This window comes from Lissotriton vulgaris, chromosome 8 (genome assembly GCF_964263255.1).
Source record: "Lissotriton vulgaris chromosome 8, aLisVul1.2, whole genome shotgun sequence".
Lineage (NCBI taxonomy): Eukaryota > Metazoa > Chordata > Amphibia > Caudata > Salamandridae > Lissotriton > Lissotriton vulgaris.
In genome coordinates, this window is record NC_141696.1 from 4,953,495 (window position 1) to 4,967,045 (window position 13,551).

A 13,551-nucleotide genomic window follows, 5' to 3' on the forward strand; every position below is an offset into this window, starting at 1 on the left:
GTGCTACCCAATCTCAGCTGTCAACGTTTCCGAGAGCAATCCGGCCAGGTGCACACTTCCACAAGTTACACCAAGGCGTCTGGTACCAATCTCTATTATTCTCCAAAATATTGCAATACAGGGGCGTCCGCCCGTGCAGTCTCAATAATGCCCCGTCAGACCCCCTTCTGGGTTCTCCTTTGTATAAAAACCACCAAATACCAAATTCAGATCCAAAGGATATCCAACACGAGACAAAACAAATCACTCACCTGGTGCACTCAGGTTGGATTGCAAGCTTCTCCACTGCCAAATCCTGCAGACTCAATGTGGTCTGTTCACGGGTTACACCCGTAGGACTCCGGCGTGGGGTCAATAGCAGCTGGGGCTCTCGATCGGGAGAGCGGAGCAACCCTCGAACTTCGGTCGGTCCTCCCCCGATCAGGATCACCCTTCCCAATGTCCCGTTCCTTTCTGATTACAGAGGGACGACCCCAACACGGAGTCCCGGCGGAGTCGCCAACTGAAGTACCGAAAAATAATTACCACCCACAATGGAGCTATACTTACAAATAGCCCCAATACCAATTACCAATAATCAGTCAGTTGGCAGTGTAGAAGGTTCAATCGTTTATTATACAAACAACTCTGCCAGAGGAGCCTCTCGCGACCTAACCCCTTCAGGTCCGCCGAGAAGACTGCTGGCACACTATCAACAGATCACATATATACTGTTACGTTTCGAAACCGTTACCTAAGAAGAAAAAATACAAGTTGGTAAAGGTTGGTGCAAAGGAAAGACCATATATGGAACACAAAGCCTCTCTCAGTTTAGCTCAGCTCGTTATAGCAAGGTCGAGGGGTTGACTCCCTTCTGCCAGTCCTAGGAGAGTCCGCAGAGCATCTTGTGGAATGTGCTTATCCAGCCTACCCCCACCTACAACCTTGACAGGCCTAACGGGCAGAAGCAGCAGTTTGCAACATTTGTCAGACCTTTTCTACAGAGAATGGCTCACACTGTATGCAAAGATGACTTTCCACTAATATTGCAAGCAGACTGGGCCACAAAATGGCGCCAGTCATGTTAACCTAAAGTGTGCGTGAGTGGGCAAATAACTGCATAAAACCTACATCAAACTTGATCCAACTATGGGTGTGAGTTTGCCGGTGTTCTACTGCCTTCTACCAAACTAATAGGTGCATCACGCTAATTACTAATAACTACTTTGGATTTTACTAGGCCCGATTTGATTCTGGTTCCTCAAGCTGCACTCCCTTCCCGAGGCATCTCGAGGTTGTGCATTGGGGTACTTGATGCCCGAGCCCTGAGCACTATTTGCACTGAAGCACAGGCCCCACACTCCACGAGTGTCCCGTGGGCCCCGCTTTTGCATTTTAGCTCGACGCATCTTCCCGGTTCCTTGCCCGTTGGCTAGTGAGCCTCCCAAAGACTTTCTTTTACTGTGCCACTGTAATCAAGCTGTCCTGGCTGAAGAGGGGTGAAATGCCAAAACTGGTCCTTGGATGCTTATTTCCTTTCCTGGTGAAGACCTGGCTTGGCAGTTTGGACTGGACTGTTCCCATGAGGCACAGGGTCAAGACTGATTTGCATATGGCTGAGTATAACTGGGGTGGCGTGGTGAGCAAAAAATATATGGATTTACCCTAGATCTCTTGACAAGTTCTGCATTCCGTCCTTCAATTGTGTCTTTTGCTTATTTAGGAGTCTGCATGAAAATGTACGAGTGATCCCTCCTGATGGCTTTAATTATGAGTTGAAGGTAAAACCCAAGCCCTTCACAAACAAGAGTTTTATGCATGGAGTGGAATGTCAGTTTTTGTTGCAAATACCGCACCCCCACAACTTACCGCTGACAGATTTTACAAGGATAATCCTGGCAAAATTTAACAGGGAATAATGAATGGTGAAAATGCCAGATTTGTTGGAAGAGGTGCTGAAAACAGCGATTCTGCATGTTATTCCCCGTTTTCACATGGTATCTCAGAGTTTCAGGTTTATACGGTTTCTGATAAATGGCTCAGCCTGGAGTAATGGTAGTTTCCAGGATCAGCGCACGCCTCACTCATTACCAGGGCACTTGTATTTGAATATTTACCTTGACATTGGTGGTGTGTGGAGATCCACCCCTGGACTGTGGCCCCAGCGGCTCCTCGTGTGATCCTCACTTGCCATCAGCGATGTTGATTCTCTCGATGAATGTAGAGTCTCCCACACGACTGCTTCGGGGGTTTAATTTTCATTACTGACATTGTAGAGAAGGACGCGGCATTTACAGGGTGGCCGCACGTGGACTGGAGGGCTGTGGACATCTGTGGAAGGAAGATAAAGAACTGATAACTGTGTTGTTTTTTTAAAGTATTTTGGCCTCCTTGTTTGATGAGCCTGTGAGGTTTCTCTTTTGCTGATAGACTTTTCAGGAAATAAATGTATTTATAATGGAGCCTTCATTTCCTATAATAGTCTTCTTTCCAGGGAGTTATGTCCTTGATCGTCCTGTCCTGTTTATTTCAATCCAAAGTCTGTCATTTCAGGACAACAATAAATCCCCAATGTTAAGATCTCGCCGTGTCACTGTGTAATGTCTTAGTCTCTTCAATTTTACCAAACAAGAACCAAATGTAGCAGTGACTACAAATAAATCTGAAGTGTTTTATGTTCATTGTGACTGTGCAGTTAATTTAAACTATAACACTGTTAATTCACACTTTATTCGTAAATCCATGTTTCATATGTTGTCTCTATTTTTAAACAGGTCACAAGAGGAAGTACAAGCAATATATTAAAGATGAATTCCGCGAAATGAAAGATAATGACAGTAGAATCGGTGAAAGTGTGACTTTAGAAGGAAGGTATACAAAGCTCCTCATTTTAAAGAACTACCGTGAAAGGAAAGATAAAGAACATGAAATAATATCTTGTGGAAGGAGACATCTACAGCTTATGGAAGAAAGAGCTGCAGATTCATACTCTAGCATCCAAGATTTATTTTCCCCTGAAAAGGATGGACACGTCCCCAGGACTGTGGTGCTCCAGGGAGTGGCCGGGATCGGGAAGACAATGACTGCCCGAAAGATCATGTTCGACTGGGCATCGGGCAAACTCTTCCAGGACAGATTTGAATATGTGTTTTACATCCACTGCAGAGAATATAACCAGCTGAGTGCACAGAGGCCGATCTCTGACCTCATCTTACCCAGCATTGAAGGGGGGCCGCGCCTGTCCATGAGTGAGATCGAAGCCAATCCCGAAAGGACACTCTTCATCATCGACGGCTTCGATGAACTTAAAATCCCTGAAGATTTGCTGTACGATGATCCTGATAAAAAATCTCAAGAGGCTAAAACAATCTTCAGTTTAATAAGGAAAAGTTATCTTCCGAAGTCATATATAATAATCACCACCAGGCCAACTGCTTTGGACGCCCTTGAAAAGTGTGTGAAGCGTGAACGCCTCGCAGAGATTCTTGGGTTTTCTGAAGCTGGTAGGAAAGAATATTTTACAAGGTTCTTTGGAGATGAAATACAAGCTGCAGACGCTATCAGAATTGTAAAAGAAAATGAAATTCTCTACACCATGTGTTTTGTGCCCATCGTGTGCTGGATTGTCTGCACTGTCATCAAGGAGCAGATGGGAGATAAGGAGGATTCTTTGTGTGATTTGAGAACAATTACTTCCGTCTACTTGCTTTTTCTTTTCAATTTGTTAAAGCAGCAAAGTTTACACTCTGTGCAGCAAAACATTACCAGTAACTTGAAGAGTCTGTGTGCCTTGGCTGAGGAAGGAGTCTATCAGCAGAAAATCCTATTTGAAAAACATGACATAGTTAATCATGGTGTAAACATCCCGGCCCTACAGTCCCTCTTCCTGAACAGTAATATTTTTAAAGAATGTACGGAAAAGCTCAGCCTCTACAGCTTCATCCACTTGAGTGTTCAAGAGTTTTTTGCTGCGCTCTTTTACATACTAGAAGATAAGGAAGCAGCCGCAGAGAACACAGAGAGTCCGCAGCGAGCCGTGACCCGCTTACTGAAGGATTACACAGAGCTGGGAAACAATCACTTGATGCTGACCGTGCGCTTTCTATTTGGCCTCCTCAACACAGAGAAACTGGAAAAGATAAACAGGAGACTCCAGTGGAAGGTTTCACCCGAAATCAAACCTGCGCTACAGAAATGGATCAGGGAAAAACTAAAACAAGGAGGAGACAAGATCACAAGTCACAAGATGGACTTATACCACTGTTTGTACGAGACTCAAGATGAGGAGTTTGTGAAAACAGAAGCTGTGAGTGTGAAAGAGATAAGAATAACAAAAAATGAGATGAGGTGCCAGATGAGTTCCATGGACTTCAGAGCCTTCGCATTCTGTTTACAGTATTCAGGAGTCGAGAGCATCGATCTACAGGACATTCCACTGAGGCCCGAGGACGTCCGAGCGCTGAAGCCGCTTTTAATAATAATAATAATAATAATAATGTGATTTATAGAGCGCGAACAGCTACCTCACAAGGAGGTGTCCCGGCGCTGTAAGAGCGTACCACAGAGGTCCAGGGGCAGGAGTGGAAGGCCTATCGAGGCTGGGAAAAGAGCCAAGTCTTTAGCAGCTTCCTAAAGCAGGGTTCAGAAGGGGCCTGCTGGATTACTTGCGGTAGGGTGTTCCATAGCGCAGAGACATTTGCTGAAAAGGTGCGACCACCAAGGCGTGCCTTTTTTTTTTTTTAATGAAATGTTCAAGAATTACGTAAGTCTCTCAGTTTCATACATTTTGCTTCCGGTCTGGGATTCGCAGCATAAAACACAGGAAATCACATTACACCTTAGTCGAGCAGCATGAGTAGAGAGGGACCGCAACAAGGGTAGAGGGACCGCAGTAGGGGTAGAGGGACCGCAGCAAGGGTAGAGGGGCCGCAGCAGGGGTAGAGGGGCCGCAGCAGGGGTAGAGGGACCGCAGCAGGGGTAGAGGGGCCGCAGCAGGGGTAGAGGGGCCGCAGCAGGGGTAGAGGGACCGCAGCAGGGGTAGAGGGACCGTAGCAGGGGTAGAGGGGCCGCAGCAGGGGTAGAGAGGGTTACAGCAGGGGTAGAGGGACCGCAGCAGGGGTAGGGGGACCGCAGCAGGGGTAGAGGGACCGTAGCAGGGGTAGAGGGGCCGCAGCAGGGGTAGAGGGGCCGCAGCAGGGGTAGGGGGACCGCAGCAGGGGTAGAGGGACTGCAGCAGGGGTAGAGGGACCACAGCAGGGGTAGAGGGACCGCAGCAGGGGTAGAGGGGCCGCAGCAGGGGTAGGGGGACCGCAGCAGGGGTAGAGGGACTGCAGCAGGGGTAGAGGGACCGTAGCAGGGGTAGAGGGGCCGCAGCAGGGGTAGGGGGACCGCAGCAAGGGTAGAGGGACCGTAGCAGGGGTAGAGGGACCGCAGCAGGGGTAGAGGGGCCGCAGCAGGGGTAGAGGGGCCGCAGCAGGGGTAGAGGGGCCGCAGCAGGGGTAGAGGGACCGCAGCAGGGGTAGAGGGGCCGCAGCAGGGGTAGAGGGGCCGCAGCAGGGGTAGGGGGACCGCAGCAGGGGTAGGGGGACCGCAGCAGGGGTAGAGGGACTGCAGCAGGGGTAGAGGGACCGCAGCAGGGGTAGAGGGGCCGCAGCAGGGGTAGAGGGGCCGCAGTAGGGGTAGAGGGGCCGCAGCAGGGGTAGAGGGACCGCAGCAGGGATTGGGTCTGCAGCAGGGGTAGAGGGACCGTAGCAGGGGTAGAGGGGCCGCAGCAGGGGTAGAGAGGGTTACAGCAGGGGTAGAGGGACCGCAGCAGGGGTAGGGGGACCGCAGCAGGGGTAGAGGGACCGTAGCAGGGGTAGAGGGACCGCAGCAGGGGTAGAGGGGCCGCAGCAGGGGTAGAGGGGCCGCAGCAGGGGTAGGGGGACCGCAGCAGGGGTAGAGGGACTGCAGCAGGGGTAGAGGGACCACAGCAGGGGTAGAGGGACCGCAGCAGGGGTAGAGGGGCCGCAGCAGGGGTAGGGGGACCGCAGCAGGGGTAGAGGGACTGCAGCAGGGGTAGAGGGACCGTAGCAGGGGTAGAGGGGCCGCAGCAGGGGTAGGGGGACCGCAGCAAGGGTAGAGGGACCGTTGCAGGGGTAGAGGGACCGCAGCAGGGGTAGAGGGGCCGCAGCAGGGGTAGAGGGGCCGCAGCAGGGGTAGAGGGGCCGCAGCAGGGGTAGGGGGACCGCAGCAGGGGTAGGGGGACCGCAGCAGGGGTAGAGGGACTGCAGCAGGGGTAGAGGGACCACAGCAGGGGTAGAGGGACCGCAGCAGGGGTAGAGGGGCCGCAGCAGGGGTAGAGGGGCCGCAGCAGGGGTAGGGGGACCGCAGCAGGGGTAGGGGCACCGCAGCAGGGGTAGAGGGACTGCAGCAGGGGTAGAGGGGCCGCAGCAGGGGTAGAGAGGGTTACAGCAGGGGTTGAGGGACCGCAGCAGGGGTAGAGGGGCCGCAGCAGGGGTAGAGGGGCCCCAGCAGGGGTAGAGGGGCCGCAGCAGGGGTAGGGGGGCCGCAGCAGGGGTAGGGGGACTACAGCAGGGGTAGAGGGACTGCAGCAGGGGTAGAGGGACCGCAGCAGGGGTAGAGGGGCCGCAGCAGGGGTAGAGGGGCCCCAGCAGGGGTAGAGGGGCCGCAGCAGGGGTAGGGGGACAGCAGCAGGGGTAGGGGGACTGCAGCAGGGGTAGAGGGACTGCAGCAGGGGTAGAGGGACCGCAGCAGGGGTAGAGGGGCCGCAGCAGGGGTAGAGAGGGTTACAGCAGGGGTAGAGGGACCGCAGCAGGGGTAGAGGGGCCGCAGCAGGGGTAGAGGGGCCGCAGCAGGGGTAGAGGGGCCGCAGCAGGGGTAGAGGGGCCGCAGCAGGGGTAGAGGGGCAGCAGCAGGGGTAGAGGGGCCGCAGCAGGGGTAGAGGGACCGCAGCAGGGGTAGAGGGGCCGCAGCAGGGGTAGGGGGACCGCAGCAGGGGTAGGGGGACCGCAGCAGGGGTAGAGGGACTGCAGCAGGGGTAGAGGGACCGCAGCAGGGGTAGAGGGGCCGCAGCAGGGGTAGAGGGGCCGCAGTAGGGGTAGAGGGGCCGCAGCAGGGGTAGAGGGACCGCAGCAGGGATTGGGTCTGCAGCAGGGGTAGAGGGACCGTAGCAGGGGTAGAGGGGCCGCAGCAGGGGTAGAGAGGGTTACAGCAGGGGTAGAGAGGGTTACAGCAGGGGTAGAGGGACCGCAGCAGGGGTAGGGGGACCGCAGCAGGGGTAGAGGGACCGTAGCAGGGGTAGAGGGACCGCAGCAGGGGTAGAGGGGCCGCAGCAGGGGTAGAGGGGCCGCAGCAGGGGTAGGGGGACCGCAGCAGGGGTAGAGGGACTGCAGCAGGGGTAGAGGGACCACAGCAGGGGTAGAGGGACCGCAGCAGGGGTAGAGGGGCCGCAGCAGGGGTAGGGGGACCGCAGCAGGGGTAGAGGGACTGCAGCAGGGGTAGAGGGACCGTAGCAGGGGTAGAGGGGCCGCAACAGGGGTAGGGGGACCGCAGCAAGGGTAGAGGGACCGTAGCAGGGGTAGAGGGACCGCAGCAGGGGTAGAGGGGCCGCAGCAGGGGTAGAGGGGCCGCAGCAGGGGTAGAGGGGCCGCAGCAGGGGTAGGGGGACCGCAGCAGGGGTAGGGGGACCGCAGCAGGGGTAGAGGGACTGCAGCAGGGGTAGAGGGACCACAGCAGGGGTAGAGGGACCGCAGCAGGGGTAGAGGGGCCGCAGCAGGGGTAGGGGGACCGCAGCAGGGGTAGGGGCACCGCAGCAGGGGTAGAGGGACTGCAGCAGGGGTAGAGGGGCCGCAGCAGGGGTAGAGAGGGTTACAGCAGGGGTTGAGGGACCGCAGCAGGGGTAGAGGGGCCGCAGCAGGGGTAGAGGGGCCCCAGCAGGGGTAGAGGGGCCGCAGCAGGGGTAGGGGGGCCGCAGCAGGGGTAGGGGGACTACAGCAGGGGTAGAGGGACTGCAGCAGGGGTAGAGGGACCGCAGCAGGGGTAGAGGGACTGCAGCAGGGGTAGAGGGACCGCAGCAGGGGTAGAGGGGCCGCAGCAGGGGTAGAGAGGGTTACAGCAGGGGTAGAGGGACCGCAGCAGGGGTAGAGGGGCCGCAGCAGGGGTAGAGGGGCCGCAGCAGGGGTAGAGGGGCCGCAGCAGGGGTAGGGGGACCGCAGCAGGGGTAGGGGGACCGCAGCAGGGGTAGAGGGACTGCAGCAGGGGTAGAGGGACCGTAGCAGGGGTAGAGGGGCCACAGCAGGGGTAGAGGGACCGCAGCAGGGGTAGAGGGACCGCAGCAGGAGTAGGGGGACCGCAGCAAGGGTAGAGGGACTGCAGCAGTGGTAGAGGGACTGCCGCAGGGGTAGAGGGACTTCAGCAGGGGTAGAGGGACTGCAGCAGAGGTAGAGGGACCGCGGCAGGGGTAGAGGGACCGCAGCAGGGGTAGAAGGACTGCAGCAGGGGTAGAGAGGGTTACAGCAGGGTAGAGGGACCGCAGCAGGGGTAGAGGGGCCGCAGCAGGGGTAGAGGGACTGCATCAGTGGAAGAGGGACTGCCGCAGGGGTAGAGGGACTTCAGCAGGGGTAGAGGGACTGCAGCAGGGGTAGAGGGACCGCGGCAGGGGTAGAGGGGCCGCAGCAGGGCTAGAGGGGCCGCAGCAGGGGTAGAGGGGCCGCAGCAGGGGTAGAGGGGCCGCAGAAGGGGTAGAGGGGCCGTAGCAGGGGTAGAGGGACCGCGGCAGGGGTAGAGGGACCGCAGCAGGGGTAGAGGGACTGCAGCAGGGGTAGAGGGACCGCAGCAGGGGTAGAGGGGCCGCAGCAGGGGTAGAGAGGGTTACAGCAGGGGTAGAGGGACCGCAGCAGGGGTAGAGGGGCCGCAGCAGGGGTAGAGGGGCCCCAGCAGGGGTAGAGGGGCCGCAGCAGGTGTAGGGGGACCGCAGCAGGGGTAGAGGGACTGCAGCAGGGGTAGAGGGACCGCAGCAGGGGTAGAGGGGCCGCAGCAGGGGTAGAGAGGGTTACAGCAGGGGTAGAGGGACCGGAGCAGGGGTAGAGGGGCCGCAGCAGGGGTAGAGGGGCCCCAGCAGGGGTAGAGGGGCCGCAGCAGGGGTAGGGGGACCGCAGCAGGGGTAGGGGGACTGCAGCAGGGGTAGAGGGACTGCAGCAGGGGTAGAGGGACTGCAGCAGGGGTAGAGGGGCCGCAGCAGGGGTAGAGAGGGTTACAGCAGGGGTAGAGGGACCGCAGCAGGGGTAGAGGGGCCGCAGCAGGGGTAGAGGGGCCGCAGCAGGGGTAGAGGGGCCGCAGCAGGGGTAGAGGGGCCGCAGCAGGGGTAGGGGGACCGCAGCAGGGGTAGGGGGACCGCAGCAGGGGTAGAGGGACTGCAGCAGGGGTAGAGGGACCGCAGCAGGGGTAGAGGGGCCACAGCAGGGGTAGAGGGACCGCAGCAGGGGTAGAGGGACCGCAGCAGGGGTAGGGGGACCGCAGCAGGGGTAGAGGGACTGCAGCAGTGGTAGAGGGACTGCCGCAGGGGTAGAGGGACTTCAGCAGGGGTAGAGGGACTGCAGCAGAGGTAGAGGGACCGCGGCAGGGGTAGAGGGACCGCAGCAGGGGTAGAAGGACTGCAGCAGGGGTAGAGAGGGTTACAGCAGGGGTAGAGGGACCGCAGCAGGGGTAGAGGGGCCACAGCAGGGGTAGAGGGACTGCAGCAGTGGTAGAGGGACTGCCGCAGGGGTAGAGGGACTTCAGCAGGGGTAGAGGGACTGCAGCAGGGGTAGAGGGACCGCGGCAGGGGTAGAGGGGCCGCAGCAGGGGTAGAGGGGCCGCAGCAGGGGTAGAGGGGCCGCAGCAGGGGTAGAGGGGCCGTAGCAGGGGTAGAGGGACCGCGGCAGGGGTAGAGGGACCGCAGCAGGGGTAGAGGGGCCGCAGCAGGGGTAGAGAGGGTTACAGCAGGGGTAGAGGGAACGCAGCAGGGGTAGAGAGGGTTACAGCAGGGGTAGAGGGACCGCAGCATGGGTAGAGGGACTGCAGCAGTGGTAGAGGGACTGCCGCAGGGGTAGAGGGACTTCAGCAGGGGTAGAGGGACTGCAGCAGGGGTAGAGGGACCACAGCAGGGGTAGAGGGACCGCAGCAGGGGTAGAGGGACCGCAGCAGGGGTAGAGGGACCGCAGCAGGGGTGGAGGGACAGCAGCAGGGGTAGAGGGGACACAGCACAGGTAGGGGGACCGCAGCAGGGGTAGAGGGACCACAGCAGGGGTAGAGGGACCGCAGCAGAGGTAGAGGGACCGCAGAAAGGGTAGAGGGACCGCAGCAGGGGTAGAGGGGCCACAGCACAGGTAGGGGGACCAAATCAGGGGTAGAGGGACCACAGCAGGGGTAGAGGGACCGCAGCAGAAGTAGAGGGACTGCAGCAGGGGTAGGAGGACCGCAGCAGAGGTAGAGGGACTGCAGCAGAGGTGGAGGGACCGCATCAGAGGTAGAGGGACCGCAGCAGGGGGAGGAGGACCGCATCAGGGGTAGAGGGACCGCAGCAGGGGTAGAGGGACAGCAGTAGGGGTAGAGGGACCTCAGCAGTGGTAGAGGGACCAGAGCAGGGGTAGAGGGACCGCAGCAGGGGTAGAGGGACTGCAGCAGAGATAGAAGGACTGCAACAGGGGTAGAAGGACTGCAGCAGGGGTTGAGGGACCACAGCAGGGGCAGGGGGACCTCAGCAGGGGTAGAGGGACCGCGGCAGGGGTACAGAGGGTTACAGCAGGGGTAGAGGGACCGCAGCAGGGGTAGAGGGGCCGCAGCAGGGGTAGAGGGACTGCAGCAGTGGTAGAGGGACTGCCGCAGTGGTAGAGGGACTTCAGCAGGGGTAGAGGGACTGCAGCAGGGGTAGAGGGGCCGCAGCAGGGGTAGAGGGGCCGCAGCAGGGGTAGAGGGGCCGTAGCAGGGGTAGAGGGACCGCGGCAGGGCTAGAGGGACCGCAGCAGGGGTAGAGGGGCCGCAGCAGGGGTAGAGAGGGTTACAGCAGGGGTAGAGGGACCGCAGCAGAGGTAGGGGGTAGAGAGGGTTACAGCAGGGGTAGAGGGACCGCAGCAGAGGTAGAGAGGGTTACAGCAGGGGTAGAGGGACCGCAGCATGGGTAGAGGGACTGCAGCAGTGGTAGAGGGACTGCCGCAGGGGTAGAGGGACTTCCGCAGGGGTAGAGGGACTGCAGCAGGGGTAGAGGGGCCGCAGCAGGGATAGAGAGGGTTACAGCAGGGGTAGAGGGACCGCAGCAGGGGTAGAGGGACCGCAGCAGGGGTAGGGGGACTGCAGCAGGGGTAGAGGGACTGCAGCAGTGGTAGAGGGACTGCCGCAGGGGTAGAGGGACTTCAGCAGGGGTAGAGGGACTGCAGCAGGGGTAGAGGGACCGCGGCAGGGGTAGAGGGACCGCAGCAGGGGTAGAGGGACTGCAGCAGTGGTAGAGGGACTGCCGCAGGGGTAGAGGGACTTCAGCAGGGGTAGAGGGGCTGCAGCAGGGGTAGAGGGACCGCAGCAGGGGTAGAGGGACCGCAGCAGGGGTAGAGGGGCCGCAGCAGGGGTAGAGGGGACGCAGCAGGGGTAGAGGGGCCACAGCAGGGGTAGAGGGGCCGTAGCAGGGGTAGAGGGACCGCGGCAGGGGTAGAGGGACCGCAGCAGGGGTAGAGGGGCTGCAGCAGGGGTAGAGAGGGTTACAGCAGGGGTAGAGGGACCGCAGCAGGGGTAGAGAGGGTTACAGCAGGGGTAGAGGGACCGCAGCATGGAGAGAGGGACTGCAGCAGTGGTAGAGGGACTGCCGCAGGGGTAGAGGGACTTCAGCAGGGGTAGAGGGACTGCAGCAGGGGTAGAGGGACCGCAGCAGGGGTAGAGGGACCGCAGCAGGGGTAGAGGGACCGCGGCAGGGGTAGAGGGACCGCAGCAGGGGTGGAGGGACCGCAGTAGGGGTAGAGGGACCACAGCAGGGGTAGAGGGACCGCAGCAGAGGTAGAGGGACGGCAGAAGGGGTAGAGGGACCGCAGCAGGGGTAGAGGGGCCACAGCACAGGTAGGGGGACCGCAGCAGGGGTAGAGGGACCACAGCAGAGGTGGAGGGACCGCATCAGAGGTAGAGGGACCGCAGCAGGGGTAGGAGGACCGCAGCAGGGGTAGAGGGACCGCAGCAGGGGTAGAGGGACATCAGTAGGGGTAGAGGGACCTCAGCAGTGGTAGAGGGACCAGCGCAGGGGTAGAGGGACCGCAGCAGGGGTAGAGGGACTGCAGCAGGGATAGAAGGACTGCAACAGGGGTAGAAGGACTGCAGCAGGGGTTGAGGGACAACAGCAGGGGCAGGGGGACCTCAGCAGGGGTAGAGGGACCGCGGCAGGGGTAGAGAGGGTTACAGCAGGGGTAGAGGGACCGCAGCAGGGGTAGAGGGGCCGCAGCACGGGTAGAGGGACTGCAGCAGTGGTAGAGGGACTGCCGCAGGGGTAGAGGGACTTCAGCAGGGGTAGAGGGACTGCAGCAGGGGTAGAGGGACCGCGGCAGGGGTAGAGGGACCGCAGCAGGGGTAGAGGGGCCGCAGCAGGGGTAGAGGGGCCGCAGCAGGGGTAGAGGGGCCGCAGCAGGGGTAGAGGGGCCGTAGCAGGGGTAGAGGGACCGCGGCAGGGGTAGAGGAACCGCAGCAGGGGTAGAGGGGCCGCAGCAGGGGTAAAGAGGGTTACAGCAGGGGTAGAGGGACCGCAGCAGGGGTAGAGAGGGTTACAGCAGGGGTAGAGGGACCGCAGCATGGGTAGAGGGACTGCAGCAGTGGTAGAGGGACTGCCGCAGGGGTGGAGGGACTTCAGCAGGGGTAGAGGGACTGCAGCAGGGGTAGAGGGACCGCAGCAGGGGTAGAGGGACCGCAGCAGGGGTAGAGGGACCGCGGCAGGGTTAGAGGGACCGCAGCAGGGGTGGAGGGACCGCAGCAGGGGTAGAGGGGCCACAGCACAGGTAGGGGGACCGCAGCAGGGGTAGAGGGACCACAGCAGGGGTAGAGGTACCGCAGCAGAGGTAGAGGGACCGCAGAAGGGGTAGAGGGACCGCAGCAGGGGTAGGGGGGCCACAGCACAGGTAGGGGGACCGCAGCAGGGGTAGAGGGACCACAGCAGGGGTAGAGGGACCGCAGCAGAGGTAGAGGGACTGCAGCAGGGGTAGGAGGACCGCAGCAGAGGTAGAGGGACTGCAGCAGAGGTGGAGGGGCCGCATCAGAGGTAGAGGGACCGCAGCAGGGGTAGGAGGACCGCAGCAGGGGTAGAGGGACCGCAGCAGGGGTAGAGGGACCGGAGCAGGGGTAGAGGGACAGCAGTAGGGGTAGAGGGACCTCAGCAGGGGTAGAGGGACCAGAGCAGGGGTAGAGGGACCGCATCAGGGGTAGAGGGACTGCAGCAGGGATAGAAGGACTGCAACAGGGGTAGAAGGACTGCAGCAGGGGTCGAGGGACCACAGCAGGGGCAGGGGGACCGCAGCAGGGGTAGAGGGACCGCAGCAGAGGTAGAAGGACTGCAGCAGGGTTAGAGGG

At 60.1% G+C, this 13,551-nt stretch overlaps 1 protein-coding gene across 1 annotated transcript in view; it reads left to right on the forward strand.

Moving 5' to 3' along the window:
* The first annotated feature begins 2,761 nt into the window (after positions 1-2,761).
* The window catches only part of LOC147693207 (NACHT, LRR and PYD domains-containing protein 12-like), a 1,239,310-nt gene continuing 1,228,520 nt past the window's right edge, over positions 2,762-13,551 (forward strand). The window contains exon 1 of the mRNA XM_086933624.1: positions 2,762-4,456. Coding sequence (XP_086789750.1) covers positions 2,801-4,456 — 1,656 coding nt within the window. The 5' untranslated portion in view covers positions 2,762-2,800. The remainder of the gene's footprint in view (positions 4,457-13,551) is intronic.